This window comes from Apis cerana, linkage group LG8 (assembly GCF_029169275.1).
Source record: "Apis cerana isolate GH-2021 linkage group LG8, AcerK_1.0, whole genome shotgun sequence".
NCBI classification, from domain to species: Eukaryota; Metazoa; Arthropoda; class Insecta; order Hymenoptera; family Apidae; genus Apis; species Apis cerana.
In genome coordinates, this window is record NC_083859.1 from 3,427,394 (window position 1) to 3,443,578 (window position 16,185).

The 16,185-nt window shown below is 21.0% G+C and overlaps 4 protein-coding genes across 8 annotated transcripts; 1 reads left to right on the forward strand and 3 right to left on the reverse strand.

The window, feature by feature from the left end:
• Positions 1-68: 68 nt before the first annotated feature.
• LOC107995290 (ATP-dependent RNA helicase DDX24) lies at positions 69-3,529 on the reverse strand. Of its 2 annotated transcripts, none has more exons than XM_017052692.3 (10): positions 3,406-3,529; positions 2,975-3,234; positions 2,083-2,820; positions 1,862-2,007; positions 1,478-1,770; positions 1,185-1,407; positions 1,025-1,136; positions 779-896; positions 518-695; positions 69-439 (listed from the first exon to the last, which is right to left on the reverse strand). In XM_017052692.3, the coding sequence occupies exons 2-10, from the start codon at positions 3,158-3,160 to the stop codon at positions 139-141; spliced, it is 2,295 nt and encodes a 764-aa protein (XP_016908181.1). In that variant the 5' UTR covers positions 3,161-3,234; positions 3,406-3,529; the 3' UTR covers positions 69-138. The 2 variants fall into 2 exon arrangements, with proteins under 2 accessions (XP_016908181.1, XP_061934084.1); XM_062078100.1 differs by having other exon boundaries at positions 3,350-3,457.
• Positions 3,530-4,631: 1,102 nt separating this feature from the next.
• LOC107995291 (conserved oligomeric Golgi complex subunit 8) lies at positions 4,632-7,546 on the reverse strand. 2 transcript variants are annotated; one of them, XM_017052693.3, is made up of 10 exons: positions 7,319-7,546; positions 7,133-7,204; positions 6,899-7,023; positions 6,519-6,794; positions 6,242-6,455; positions 6,021-6,172; positions 5,673-5,948; positions 5,400-5,588; positions 5,154-5,309; positions 4,632-5,008 (listed from the first exon to the last, which is right to left on the reverse strand). In XM_017052693.3, the coding sequence occupies exons 1-10, from the start codon at positions 7,371-7,373 to the stop codon at positions 4,706-4,708; spliced, it is 1,818 nt and encodes a 605-aa protein (XP_016908182.1). In that variant the 5' UTR covers positions 7,374-7,546; the 3' UTR covers positions 4,632-4,705. The 2 variants fall into 2 exon arrangements, with proteins under 2 accessions (XP_016908182.1, XP_061934094.1); XM_062078110.1 differs by lacking the exon at positions 7,133-7,204 and having other exon boundaries at positions 7,319-7,522.
• A 147-nt stretch (positions 7,547-7,693) lies between these two features.
• On the forward strand, positions 7,694-9,244 carry LOC107995263 (large ribosomal subunit protein mL48). The gene is made up of 4 exons (XM_062078111.1): positions 7,694-8,159; positions 8,270-8,347; positions 8,503-8,636; positions 8,712-9,244. Exons 1-4 carry the CDS (start codon positions 8,136-8,138, stop codon positions 9,001-9,003), a joined length of 528 nt encoding a protein of 175 aa, XP_061934095.1. The 5' UTR covers positions 7,694-8,135; the 3' UTR covers positions 9,004-9,244.
• On the reverse strand, positions 9,128-14,496 carry LOC107995289 (WD repeat-containing and planar cell polarity effector protein fritz). 3 transcript variants are annotated; one of them, XM_017052690.3, is made up of 16 exons: positions 14,426-14,496; positions 14,194-14,347; positions 13,840-13,969; positions 13,591-13,768; positions 13,309-13,502; positions 13,081-13,181; positions 12,858-12,972; positions 12,580-12,789; positions 12,337-12,500; positions 12,148-12,255; positions 11,869-12,077; positions 11,681-11,804; positions 11,434-11,603; positions 9,662-11,352; positions 9,422-9,554; positions 9,128-9,366 (listed from the first exon to the last, which is right to left on the reverse strand). In XM_017052690.3, the coding sequence occupies exons 2-16, from the start codon at positions 14,274-14,276 to the stop codon at positions 9,281-9,283; spliced, it is 3,696 nt and encodes a 1,231-aa protein (XP_016908179.1). In that variant the 5' UTR covers positions 14,277-14,347; positions 14,426-14,496; the 3' UTR covers positions 9,128-9,280. The 3 variants fall into 3 exon arrangements, with proteins under 3 accessions (XP_016908179.1, XP_061934092.1, XP_016908180.1); XM_062078108.1 differs by having other exon boundaries at positions 14,194-14,463; XM_017052691.3 differs by lacking the exon at positions 14,194-14,347 and having other exon boundaries at positions 14,426-14,446.
• Between the last annotated feature and the right edge of the window lie 1,689 nt (positions 14,497-16,185).

A 16,185-nucleotide genomic window follows, 5' to 3' on the forward strand; every position in this document is an offset into this window, starting at 1 on the left:
AAATCTGAAAAATTTTTTTTTAAATTTATTTTGTTAGAGAAAAAACAAGATGCAAAGAATAAAACAGATTTATAAAATTTAAAATTTATGAAACATTTATTTATACTCATTGCTTTTTATTTTACTGAAAAATATATATTACACTTTCTTTTTATTTTTTTTCTTTAAAGCTTTAATTTTATAAGCTGTTTTAAAAGATGTATTAGATTTTTTATTTCTTTCTTTCTTTTTTTGTGGAATTTCTTCTATAACTTTTTTCATTACATCAATAGCTTTTTGATTATCTTCATTTAATTTAAGTTCAATATTAACATCAGGATATTTTCCGGAAAATCCTTTTGGAAATAGCAATTTTGACATAAGTAATGTTAATTGACGTTTTTTTATTTTTAATTGATGTTTTAAATCTGCTTGTTCTTTTATTCTTAACTCTAAATCTCTGTAAAATAAATTTATTTTCACAAAAGAAAACGAATATTATTGATTGTTATTGAATTTGAATTAAAAGAAATCTTACTCTTCGTCCTCCTCTAAAACCAAATCCATATCTTCAATTGCTTTATGTAACCAACCTTTTTGTGAATTATCTCTACGACACTTCAATTCCAATTTATCAATTTCTCGAGCAATATCAACTCTCTCTTTTACAGCAATTAATAGTTTATCTACTATAGGAAACATCGGTAAATCTTCCGCTAAAATTAAAATTATTGTATTATTAAAAATATGTGATATTAAAAGTGAAAATATCACGTCACAATTTAATTTCTTTACTTACTGCGACCAAGTGTTTTACATAATTTACTATAATATTGTTTTTCAGAAGGTTCCATCATAAGTACTGTTATACCATTTTTTTCTGCTCTTGCAGTCCTGCCACTTCTATGTACATAACTCTAAACAATAATTATAAATATTAAACTTAAGTTGTCAAATATATTTAATAATATTGTATTAATTTGATAACAAATGTTCAATCAATTTACACATAATTAAAATTTTTATTATATCTACTTATATATACCTCACTCGTTCTGGGAACTTGATAATGTATCACATGTTCAATATTTGGAATATCCAAACCTCTTGCAGCTACATCTGTAGCTATTAATAATCCATTTTCATCCGTCTGAAATCTGTTCTTTTTTATTATTTCAAAATTATATATATTAAATAATATTTACCTTTCAAGATTTTTTAATCGTTGTCTTTGCTGCATACTTGCATGTAATGGTAAAGGTTTACAATCAAGAATTCCAAAAAGAGTACTTAACCGTTTTACGCAACCAATACTGTTACAAAATACTAATGTTCTACCACTATATCTTTTCAAAAAATAATAAAGATAATAATCTTTATGATCTATTGTACAAGCTATTCTACATTCCGTTAAATTAGCGGTAATGCCTAAAAAATAATTTTAATTATATTATATCAAATACATTATTTTCAATTATATGATAAAAAAATTTGTAACCTGATTCTTTTGTAACATCAATAATTTTTGGATTCTTTATTCCTACTAATTCCATAATTTTTTCTAATTTCTGACTAGGTGTAAGTTTTTTTATCTTGCTTTTAATATGCTTTCTTTTTTTCTTTTGTAAATACTCTGGAATATCATGTACCATAGTTAACGTAGCAGAAAATACAAATGTTTGTCTTTCCTTCAATCTTTTTTCATTCGTATTTATTTTTTCCAATAACTGTTGCAATTCTTGGAAATGTCCTTTTTCTAACATTCTATCTGTTTCATCAATAACTAAATACCTGTTGAATAACATTATTTCAATGACATATATTGTATGTATTTAAAATACATCATTAATTTAAATAAAATATTTTAATAAATGAAACTTACTTAAGAGAATCCACTTTAGAAAGATGTGGATTACCATACTGTATCAATTCCCATAATCTACCAGGTGTTGCAATTACAATTTCAGGACCTTTACTTAATATTCTTTCTTGTTTAACAGCTGCCATTCCTCCTAATACTACAGCTATCTAAATACAAATATAAATATTAATACTTAGTAATTAATATTTGAACAATTTTCAATATTATTTATCAAATCTTACTTTAATATTTGTATATTTTGCTGCTTTAGTCAAATGATCCTTAATTTGAATAGCTAACTCACGAGTTGGAGTCAATATTAAGGCATATAGTGGTTTTTCCATATAATTTTCTGTATTTGTTTCATTAAATTTTATATTATTAATTACACGTACACAACCTATATTGTTTTCATTAACAGTATCAATATCTTCTTCATAATCAGATTCAGATGAGCTATTATCAATTTCTATTGTTTTATTTTCAGAACATATCCAACCTTTGTTCTCAATAATTTTATTTCTTTCTTTTTTAATTTCAAATTGCTTATTTTTTAATTCCAAAATACCATTTATAATTGGAATTCCAAATGCTAATGTTTTTCCACTACCTGTTTCAGCAGCACCTAATATATCTCTATGACCTAATATTGCTGGTGGCAAAGTTAATGCTTGTATAGGAGTTGGTTGATAAAATTGTTGATCTTTTAATGCTTTTATTATAGGAGTCGATACACCTAATATTTGCCATTGTTGGGCATCAATATCATATACATCATTTTTATTCTCATTACATTCATTAAAAAATTGATTATCATTATTAGAATTAATATTTAAATCATTTCTTGGAGATAATTCTTTTCTTATTTCTTTATCATTTTTTTCTTTAAATTTCATTTTTTTAGTTTTCTTCAATAATGGTTCAGTAACACCTATATCATTTTCCAACCATTTATTGGAATGTTTATGCTTTCGTGAAATCTATTACAAACAAATAAATAAATGTATGTACATAAAATATACATAAGATATATATATATATCATGTTATTAAATAATAAATTTTCAAGAATAAAAATTATTATTGATCAATAATTAAAAATTCAATATTATTGAAAAATATATTTCTTTTTTACCTTAAGTTCTTTCTTATCATTTTTGTCATTGTAAATTACAATTTTTGTTTTATTATTTTCTTTTTCCAATTTATAATCAGTTAATTCTTCAATACCAATTAAATCCTCAACATTACCCGAAAATACAGAACCTTCTAATTTTAGTGGTTTCCATGTACTTAAATTACTATGTTTCTTTTTTGCCATAGTTTTTATATTAATATTAATATAATTAATATTACAATTGCAAAGTTATTATATATATATAATTTTAAAAAAACCTGAAAAATAGAAACACGTGGAGAATCAACTTTAGTACATACAATATAGAAATAAATATACTTAAACTTTGAATGAATATTTGAAAATATATATTATATATACTTATTTATATACTTTTTGATATATAAATAATAGTTAACAAATGTATAATAAAAAAATAATCAAATTACATGATAAAATATATCAGAATCGTCTCTTAAGCGAATAAATTTTAGAAAACAAGTATAAATGAGAAAAGCGTATAGTAAGAAAAGGATAGAAATAGAATAAAAATTGTGGAATCAGCGCCATCTCTAGAGTGCTGCAAAAGAAACTAATTAATAAAGGATAGCATATAGTGAGAAAAGGATAGAGATAAAATAAAAATTATGAAATCAGCGCCATCTCCAGAGTGCCGCAAAAGAAACTCATAAATAAAGGATAGCAAATAATGGGAGAAAGATAGAGATAAAATAAGAATTGATTATTGGTGCCATCTCTTGAATATTTATAGAAACATTTTTTCTGAAATTACTCAAGAGATAACGCTAATTCTTATCGTACTTTATTATGTTTTAGCACTAAGAGATAGCGCTAATAGATAATTCTTATTCTATATCCCTTTTTTTTATTTGCTGTCTTTTATTGTTATGAGTTTCATTTGCGGCACTCTGAAGATGGCACTGATTTCATAATTTTTACTTTATCTCTATCTTTCTCTTTGTATTTACTTTCTTTGTCTTATTCAGTGTAAAAGTTTTTATTTCAACGATTGCAATTTTATTCTGAATTAATAATGTAGAAAAATAATATAAAATAAACGATTCTTAATGTTTCCAAGGTATAGAAAATAAAAATATGTTGAAGGTAAATTTATTTGTACCTCGTAATAATATTTATGAAAAGTTAATATAATAGAATATTTCAAAACTTTATAAATAAACTTTTAAATCCAATAACATCATCTTTTAAAACCATTATATTATTTTTTAATTTTGTAATTAATAAATTACGATATACAAATGAATACTCAAAATGATACAAATAAAAAAAATGTTTTTAATAATTCAATTACATATAATTATACATAGACAACGTATAATTAAATAGACAATATATATATAAAAGTTAAGATAAGATATATATAAAAGTTAAAATAATTTTGTTTAACATTAATAAAATAAAATATGATAATTGTTTTTTTGAATAAATTTAAATAAATAATAAAATAAATTTATTTTAATAATTTAATATGTATTTTAATAATTATTAATATTTTAATAATAATTTTATATTCTCATTATTATAATTTCATTATTTAAATATATAATTAAATAAAAAGAAAAAACTTATTTAACAATATTAAATATTATTATTAATTTATATTTATAAGGAAATAAGTATCATGTACATGTAATTTATTTAAAAAATTATGTTTTTATTTACAAGATTTTTGTATATAATAACATATAAAGGAACAAAAATTAACAATTACCTATTTTGATTTTCACCATCAACACTTGAATTATTTGCAAGAATTTTATTATCTTCAGTTAAAACTTTCTTTTCTTCTTGTAAATCAATTTTCTGTTCTGTAACTAAGAGTGATTCTGGCATTTTCAATTTTTTTAATTGTGAAGTGGTTGTATCTATCTCTGTATTTTCAAATGATGATATTTCAGAAGTTTTATGTAACATTAATGATTGTACATTAGAGATTGGTAAATTTTTCTGAATTGGTAATAAAGGAGCTAAAGGTTCCAAAATAATATTTCTGCTTAAATATGTTATTCCCTACAAAAAAAATATATTTATTTTTCTTATATTTGTATATTATTAATATACTTTTATGTTGTAATATTTTTATATTATTATATATATATATATATATATATATATATAATTTTATAATATAATTTTATATTGTAAAATTTTATACCTCTGTTTGTAATAAATTTTCTGAAATTCCTAAATGAATTGCACTTTGGTTTGGAGGAAAAATAGCATGAATACAATACTGTACATAAGGAATTAATTGTTCACTTAAACATTCTATAAATTTGAGCATATTTTCTCTTTCTGGAGCTGCAAAAGCCTGAAAAATAAATTTAATAAATAAAAATAATATTACAAATATAGATTTATTTATTTAAATTATAAATTAAAAATATAAATATACACTTACTTGTTGTTCTTGTTTATAAAAAACTAATATTGATTTTACTACGTTTTGTAAAGATTCCTGTAAAATTTTTGTACAAAAAACAGAAAGTGCTATTGGTGGACAAAGTCGTATTTCATTGAAAGCTGATATAAGACCATTACAATATTCAGCTAAAGGATAAAATTCTACCAATTGTTCTGGTGGATTTTCCTATAAAATTAATCCGTAATTTTTATTCATATTATTAATATTCAAAAAAAAAATATATATATATATAGACAAATATTTACTTACTGATTTAATTATAGTAGTCATTTTAACATTTGTCTTTTGTATTTTATTAATTAATGTAAATGACTCCATATCTTTTTCAAATTTTTTTGTAGTTTTGCGAACACTACTTTCAAATTTTTCTCCGATAACACGTACAAATATATCGCACATTCGACCAGTAAAATCAACACCTACTCTACCAAATGATAAACCAAAATATGTACACTGACCCAAAATAGAATCTATTGATGTCACACCAGGTAAATCTTGTTCTAAAGTCATTAAGAATTGTGATATCTAAAAAAGAAAAAAAAATTATATTAAATATATATAATATAAATATACATAATCAATAAATAAATGTTTTACTTTTTCTTCAATCCAATGATAAAATATAGCACATTCATTCACTGTTAGATCTCTTCCTGGTTCATCATCATTAAACATAGCTTTATACTGTGTTATTATATTAAATAAATATATTCTTGATAATTCTATCGTTTTTGTGATGTGAAGATTAGCTAAATAAAAATATCAAATATTATTAAATTTAATTCTATTTAATAATGTTTTATACAAAATTAACTTACAATCATCTTTGGGTATAGCAGTCAAAAGACTTTGAAGCCAACTATCACGAGCTTGTAAAAATTTAATACGTAATTCTGGTTCTGTAAAAGCATCCATTGATCGTAATAATCCAACAAGTTGTAAACATCTTGCAAGTGGTAAATCTCCCCTTAATGAACCAACAACTTGTCCTACCATACCAGACCAACTACTTTCAATTTCTGCCACTATGGACTAAATTGTTAATAAACAAAATGAAACATGTTTTTTATATTTTATAAGCATGTTAAATCATACCGATATAATTGGAATATCTCCATGTTTAGTTCCTAATTGACGTGCATATTGAGATAATTCTAATGCTTCATTATATTGATTACTTCTTAAACAAGATTCCATTAATTGAGGCATTTCAAGTACTTCAAGTAATTCTGCATTTCTTGTTAATGTTAAACTATTTATTCTTCTATGTGTATTTATGTCTTTTGATGTATCACAAAATGATTGGCACTTTTCCACAAATTTAGGTATTTTTTGTACAAGTCCATCAAGTCGATTTTCAGTTTCATTGAACTTAAAATTAAATAACATATTTCTATTATTATGTATTTTATTATATATATTTATTATAAATATATTAATATTATAAAAAATATTAAAATCTGTAATATTATTACTTGTTTAAATATTTCTCTAGAACTTTCTGCTGTTTGAACAAAAGTTTTATAATTTGCAAATACTAAGTCTTGTGTAGTTTGTAATACTGAAGTTTTCTCATCATCTAAATGATTAGGTTCTTTATCTAAAAAAATATAAATACTTAAATTCTGATTTTAATAAAAGGAAAATTTTAATAAAAGGAATTTTAATAAAAGGATTAATTAAGGAATATAAGAAAAAAATTATCTTACTAAGTTGATCAACATCATAACCACCAAGTTTTGATAAATATTGATAAAAATCCGGATTTTCTTTCCATGATTCTAAGAGTACACAATATATACATATTTTTAATTAAAAATTAATTTCAAACAAACAATGTAAATACATTATAACATATTGAATATGTTTTTCACGAAAAAACAAAAATATATTACCTGGTATACCATTTGGAAACACAAGATTTATAACATTTTCAGTTTCGATATCCATTTTTTATTTAAATAATACATTTGTATATTCGATAAAAATATTTAAATCACTATTATGAATTGCATGTTTCATAAACACATATTACACGTCTAAAATCTTGTTTTAATCTTACGAAAATATCTTGATTGTACTAGTGCAATTATTGGCTGTTCATTGCATCAATGATATGAAAGTTCAATAAAAAAAATTTATTTTTAATTCTTAAATAAATTATTTATATTAATGGAATTGTAAAAAAATACAAAATTTCAATGATAATTGTAATAAATTTTCATCAATTAATTGAATAATAAAATATAATAATATATAATTGATAAGAATACACGAATAAAATATATTTACAATATTATTAATAAATTTTTTATTTAAAATAAAATTATTTTAAAAATAAAAATTTTTTAAATATTGAAATTATATACTTAAATATTTTTATCATATAAATCTAATTTTTAAAATAAATAAAAAATAACATTTAAAATAAAAATTGAATTTTTTGAATAAATATAATGATTATATATTATATTTAATTCATATTTGTAAATAATATTTATATTTTAATTTTGATTTATGTAAAAATTTTTTTTAAATATATGGATATGTTACTTAATAGTATATGTATTATATGATATGTGATTATTACATTCATATACTATTTAATTATTAGCTATGATACAATTTAATTGTAATAAATAGTAAAAATTAAAATTCTATCTATATTGAAGATTAAACGCTATTTTTCAATATTAATTTCATCAGTACAAAATGATATTAAACGTTCTTAAACAGGTAATTGTATATATTGTTCGATTAAAATAAGGTTAAATATATATATTATTAAATATAAATATATTTTTTATAATAATTTATATGAGAATAAAATGAAATTATATATGTAGTTTACAACATATTATCGATGTCCGCTATTTAATAAAGGAATAAGATTTTATAGTATATATGAACCACCATATCTAAAGGTAAATATTTATATTATTATTATATTAAATTTATATAGTTATATACTTATATAGTTAGTTATACTTTAATATAAATTATATAATATAATTATATTTATATTTTATATTATATGCTGATATTATATTGATATATCAATTTATTTTTATTATTATAGAAAAAAGAATTTGAAATACCAATTTATCCTGTTTTAAATATACAAATTAAAGGATATAAATATTCTTTACTTGAAAGTTATCAAAGTTTTATTCATAAAATAGTAAAAGTATTTAATATTACTATTGATGACAGGTAATATTAGTTATAATTTTTTTATAATAAATTATTTAATAATATGTTATTTTAATAACATATTTATTTTTATAGTTTTGCCTTTCCTCATAAAGAATTTAAAATAAAAAAATTAAAAAAAAATACTACAATAATTGATGCTGAATATCATTTAAAAATTTATGAGAGAGATATGCAAATATCAAATGTATCATCTACAATATGCCCTATTTTTATTAGGATATTAGAAGCAACATTACCTGAAGGTGTTTCATTATCTATACATAAATATGATCCAATTCTAAAAAAGAAATGTTTAATTCCAAACAAGGAATTGCTTGATCTCAAAACAGAATTACAAGAAATGATAGAAGATAAAGCAAAATAAAATTAATAATAAAAAATTTAATATTGATAAGAATATATAGTTTGTTTAATATTATAATTTAAAAAAAATATTTTGCAAATTAATAACACAAATGAATTTCATAATTCATAATAAGATATAAACATTTTAATAATAGAATTCAAAAAGCTTTTATTGCATAAAAATTGTATATAATACAAAAGTATATATGTTCTTTTATAAATTTTAAATATATGTAAATACAGTCTTATTTATATATGTATATTTCTTTTTATATTCGAATTTTAACCTTTTTTTTTCATAATAAACCAAAGTGTACAACTTTTATTTTTGAACTTTCTTCTGATCTTGAAGATTCCTTTATTTTATCGTTAATATCTTCTTCTAAAAAATAATATATATTTGAAAAATATTATGATTATTAAACAATATTACTCACTTGATAATGGTTGAAAATCTTTAAGATAATCTTCATTTCCAAGGCACAATGGAAGGCTTTCTGCTAACTCACGTTTGGGATCAGTTAAATGCACTTGACTAATTGTAGAACGTTTTTGTTTATGTGATTGCCCCTATCAAATTTGATAAAGAATAAGCACATATATAATAAAATAAATATTATATATTATTGATTTTTAATATATTATTTACATATAATTATAGATATAATTATACTTACCGTACCAGGTACCAATATATGAGTCACTGTATCTGAAAATTTAACTTTTGGTTTTTCATTTGTTGCTAATGTTGTATCTGTGAAGGTAGAAAAGGGAGTACAGGATATAGAATTAGATATAGGAGCTGATATAACAGGTAAAGGTGGAATGTTAGAAGATATCTTAGATTCTTTATTAACACTAGTATTTGTACCATTTTGTGATAATACTAATTTTGAATGTCTTTCAAATTTGTTTTGTATACTATAAGGAGCAGAAAATTGTGAATTACTTAATCTCAAATTATTAGTAGATGAATGCATATCAAGATTATCACAACTTCCATGAAGTGAAATGCAATCAAAATCATAATTAAATCTATATCTAGAAGATTTAATATTATTATATTTAAATTGATCTTGCAAAATATTAGATGTTGAATTTTGTTTTTGTAATAAATATGAATTGACATTTCTTGTTTTAGTAAATGAAAATTTTCTAACAGACTCATCAATATCTGCTAATCCAGATGTACTTCTAGATAAACGAAGATTTTTTTTTGGAAGACCTTGAAAATAATTTGTAAATGAATTTGTTAAAGAAGGTGGTGGTGGAATATTAAAATCCACTTTTTTTGCTAGGATAGATTGTTGTAATTTCATATTAGAATTATCTTCACTATTAAAATTTTTTAAATTACTATTGCCAGAATCTTGTATTTGATTTTCAAGAAAATTAAATGAAGTAGAGGCAAGATTACTATGATTGTTGTGAAAATTAGATATTGATTTATTTATTACAATAGAATCAGGAAGTGCTTTAGACACAATATCATTCATTATAACAGATGATCTTATGCTTTTTAAAGGAGATGAAGCAATATTTGAATCAGATTTAGTAGTAACTAAATCATTAAAAGAATTATCATATGAATTTGAAGTATCTATACCAACTGTACTGAAAGACGTAGACATAATATTATTATCTATATTATCTAATGAAGATCTTAATAAATCAGAAGAAACATCTGATGTAACTGATTCATATGTTGGATTATTAAAAGGAGTTGACATAAAACTGTTTTCTTGTATTAAATTTGCTGTTGTTGCATTATTAGATACATCATCAAGAGAAAATTGCATTTCACCACATAAAACTTTGTTTAATGCAGTATCTACAGAGTTTTCATTAAATCGATTAGATATTCCGGTTTTTCGTTCATTTAAAGATAAACTTCCAAATGAAGTTGTCATTAAATCATCAGAAATATTATTGAAAGATTGTGAATTAGAAGACATTGTAGATACTGGTATCGAATTTGTATGAATTTTATACAGTGGTTTGTTAAAAGATGTTGATGTAAGAAATGTATTTGAGAGTGAAAGATGTGATGAGTGATTAAAAGAAGTTGTGACAAGAGTACTATTAGGCATGTTAAAAGATGTTTCTAAATTACAGTCAGTTTTTGCATCAGATGATACATCCGTAAATGATGTGGATAACAGATTTTTATGAAGAGGATGTGGATGGAGAATTGGTAAAGGTGGAATTTGATTATTGGATTCTTTCTTATAATTATGATTTTTCGATTGTTTCGTATCAGTCTGATTTTCTTTTGAAAAATTTTCACTTTCATCACTACAAGATTCTTCTCCTTTATCACTTATTGAATAAGAACAAATTGAACAGGATGCTCTAGAACACGTAGAATCTGAAATTTTCAATGTTTCTTTGTATATAACAGTTTATAAAATAAAATTTTCTGTAAAATATTTAATTATATAACTCTTACGTGAACTATTGCAGCTGTTTGATCGACTTAATATACGTTCGGCATTTTCTTTTGCTGCAGTTGCCATTGCTGTATCATTTACAACTAATGCATAAAAATGTATATCCATAAAAAGATCATGATCATTTAAGTCTATAGCAAGCCTAAAAGCTTTTTCAAACATATGATACCTATATTAATTAATATTTAAAATTAATTTTATATATTACATGAATATACGTTTTTAAAAAATAAAGATATGCAATACCTTAATAAATGATGAAAAAAACGCCTTGTCAAATCTCTTATTTCATCTCCATATTCTTCTTCAATAGCTTGACTTATTGGTTTGATAGGTACATGAAAACTACCCAAAGCATTCTGTATGAGATCTAGAAAATCAAATTATTTGCATTATATAAAATAAGATAACTGAATTATAAAAATATATCTTACTTTCACGCTCTGTTGTCAGTGGTAGTTTAAATAAATAATTTACAATCTGATTTAATGCATGCATACATGCACGAGAATGAGTATCCCAATTCATAGCTAATAATAAAGAAGTTGCTTGTTCAACTTGTGATAAAGATAAATATCTTTTGACTAACACATCACCAGTGAAAGAATTTCCTTCCAACATTTTTATAACACCAAGAGGTCCTCTATTAATATATTATATTAATATTTTTTTTATTTGTTGTTTGTTTTATAAGAAATGTTTATAACTCATACCGTTGAAAAATTATTAACAATAAAGAATTCCCATGATTATATAAATTAATATAACAATTTAAATCATTTTTTTTATTCCATTCCATACGCAATAATGCTGGTTGAATTCTATAATATAAATTTTATAAATAAATATAAATTTTTTAACAATTTTTATTATTTTTAATAAAAAAAGAATTAAAATAATACCTAAAATACGAAGATAAATCAAGAATATTAGCTTGTACTGCTTCTTCACTTAATGTTTGACTTTTAATACAATTTAAAGCAATATCAAAATGTTGAAGTTGACCTTTATCATTTCCAACAACAAATATTATTCCATCACTATGCCATGATGCCAATGTAGGTATCTTAAAAATTGGATAATTTAGAGATATAATGATTTTTTTAGTTTTGTTATTAAATTTTATGTATATGTTCATAACTTACAAAAACTGCTTTTACACTAGTAGTAGTAGCTCTAGTTTGATCATAAATTATAATAGAACCATCTATACAGCATAATAACAACAATTCTTGAGTTGGTGAAAATTTTACACAACTTGTATGTGTAGGTAATGAGATAGATACTACTGCTATTCTTTGAAGTTTATCTTGTTGAGAAACCTCATATGTACGCCATTCTATAGTTACTTCTCCCTAAAATATATTTATGATGTAAAATACTTAATTGGAAAACTAATATTATTATTAATAAATACTATTACCTTTCGCGATACTTTTTGTTCTACAGAATGAATGATATTATCATTGCATATATCAAACATTATACATAAGGGATCAAATTCACTACGTATATAACAAATTAATTCTAATTTAACTCTAAAAATAAAAATACATTATTTATAAACATTTTTATTACTATGAATAAGAATTCAAATGTTTATAAAATATATAAATATTAAAAAATTAAATTAAATAATTTTATACCCTATTAAACGATAAAGATGTATGTTAGCACGATCATGTTCTTTTACAGCAGGACTCCAAGGATAAACTTCATTCATAGTAGATTTCCACCAAATTAATATCTAAATATTTATGATATTAATGTAATATATAAATATTATATATTAAAATTAAAAAATAATAGAAATTATTAATTATGATATATGAAAAATTATTTAATTCAATAGTTTTTAATACAAATATAATTACCAAATCTCCACATTTATTGGTCTGAACTTTTTTATCCAATCTGCGACCATTAGGACCAAATAGATCAATTGTAGACAATTTTGGTTCAAGTTTATTAATTTTATCAAAAACATGTCTTTTTGATCTTGTAAAATGTACAATAGTTATTTGGTTATCATTATAAGTGCAAAGAATATAATTTTTAGTGATTATCACTGTAAATATAGATAGTAATTGAAATTTCTTAATAAATAGTTTCTTATATAATTAATTATATATAAATATATAAAAATAAATGATTACCATCTGATATATGATCCAATAATTTTCCTATAAGATATTTATCAAAAGTTATTTTGCAAATGTCACCAGTGTCTATATTAGTTTGTATTTGTATTAATAATGCATTATTTAACATTAATTGTAAAGCACAATCATTATACCATTGACAATATACAATTGAATTATCCTTTAATTGTTCCTATAAAAATCAATTCAATCAATAAGATTATAAAACAATATGTACTTTTTATTATTTAATTGCAATTTTACCTCTAAATATTTAATAGAATCTTTCAATTTATTTCCTTTTTTATTTGTTGGGACATATATCATACCACGTTTCTGACAATAAGATTTTTTTCCTTCTTCATGTATATGATCAATACGTTTATCATGATATCTAAAATAATAATATGAGATTTGTTTTTATTATAATAATAATAAAAAAATAATAAAGATAATTGGAAATAATAATGATAAAAATTATTATATAATTATATAAATATGGATAAAATTATTATCTTATAATAAAAATATTTTATAGTATTATATTTTCTATTTAATTTTATTAATATATTTAATTATTAACATAATTTATAATACAAATAAATTAATCTATTTTACCGAAATGCACCAAAATCTGTACTCTTTATATTGATATTATCGTCGAAAGTCCATAAGTTTACTTCTCCTAATAATGTAAACATTATAAAATACTACGATTCTAAAATCATTGAATATTCATATCAAACTATTCACAAAGGAATGTCACGTTAAGCTTAAAAGAATTAAATTGAATTATATTAGAATTAAATATAATAATATTTAACATAAGAAAAATTAATATTTTATTTACGATTATTGGGACTTGTTCTTCACCATTTTGTTACAGAATACTATATTACCGGTACATCATTTCGATTATAATTGTAAAATTAATTATAATACAATATTGTTATATAATATAAATTGTTATATATAATAATATTACATAAAATTGAAATATTTTAATTATTAATAAAATAAGTTTAAATATCATGATAATAATAACATAGTTCAAAAATTATAATTTAAACGAGTTTGAATTTTTTAAATTGTTTTTTTTATAAAATATTATTTAAAACAATTTTAATATCTAAATTTTAGAGATTTTCATATAGACTTAGATAAAAATAAAATATATGTACATTTTCTAAAATATTTATATAAATATATTTTAAATGTTTATATATTTAATGGAATATTGATTTAAAAAATAAAATTTTAATTTTAAGATTAAAATTTATACATTTAATATATTTTATTTTTTAAATCAAAAATATTTAAATACTTAGTTTTATTTATTTAAATTTTGTAAATATTTTTAAGAAAATTTTCAAGGTACGTGACCAAAAAATATAAATTTAGAATAAGAAAGAAAAAGCAAAAGTAAAAGAGGATTAATATATAGGTTATTAATTTGAAATAAATAAAAACTTAAAATATTTACTTTTTTCATTAAAAAATTTAAATTTTTTTCTCATTAAAAATACTTTTAAGTTTAAAACGATATATATATATAGTACTTACATATATTTTAATTAATTGAGGATCTTATTAATGTAATGTCATAACAATCGTTTCTTATTTTCAAAATTTAAAATCGAATATAAAATAAAAAAGAAAATATGATGATATTAATAATTTTTTACTCCTATACTATAAAAACAAAAGAATGAATCGAATTATTAGTTATTAATATTATTAATAATTTCTTTTTCGTAATTGCTAATACAAGTGATATGTAAACCGATAAACTATCCAATAAACCGTGCGAATATACCACATGTCACATGTTCCATAATAATACTTCGATTCATATAGTGTGTATATGATTGCAACCGTTTACATCACGTAAGTACTTGTATTATATTTTGTATTCTCAGGATAACTTTTATTATCTGAATATATCTTAATTAAGATTATATGTATATATATATACATGCTAATATTTAAAGTATTGTACAATTTTCTTAGATATATATATTATTTAATAACATTTTTAAATATCTTAAATATCTTATCTTCTAAATATCTACGAAACTCTCATATAATTTATATTATATTTTTATTGAAAAATCTAATATAAGCTTAAATTGTTTATAACTTAATATTTTTATATGTTTTGATTTCTAGAATCAATTTTTCAAAATTATTATATAAATATTTTTATATATCAAAAAAGTCTCAATTTCATTTAATGGACTAGAAATGTTCATATATATATAAAGTATACTATTATTATATTATTATATATATAATTATACAAAACAGTTACAAAACAGTAATGAAATTCGTTATATTCGTTTATTCGTGATATTATAGATTATTATAGATTAATATAATAAACGAGACAATAATGAAAAAAGTATGTTATCCGTGATCAAAAAAATTTGTTGAGGTTAAATTTAAAAAATTTTTAATATTTTATAAGTGTCAAATATAAGAATTTTATATAAACAAAAATTTTTTCTTCAAATTATTTTAAATTAATTTGTAATGTGATAGATTTAATTGTTAAAAAATATGTTATTTTAATTAAAACAAATTATTTTTCTTTTTGAATGAAATACATTA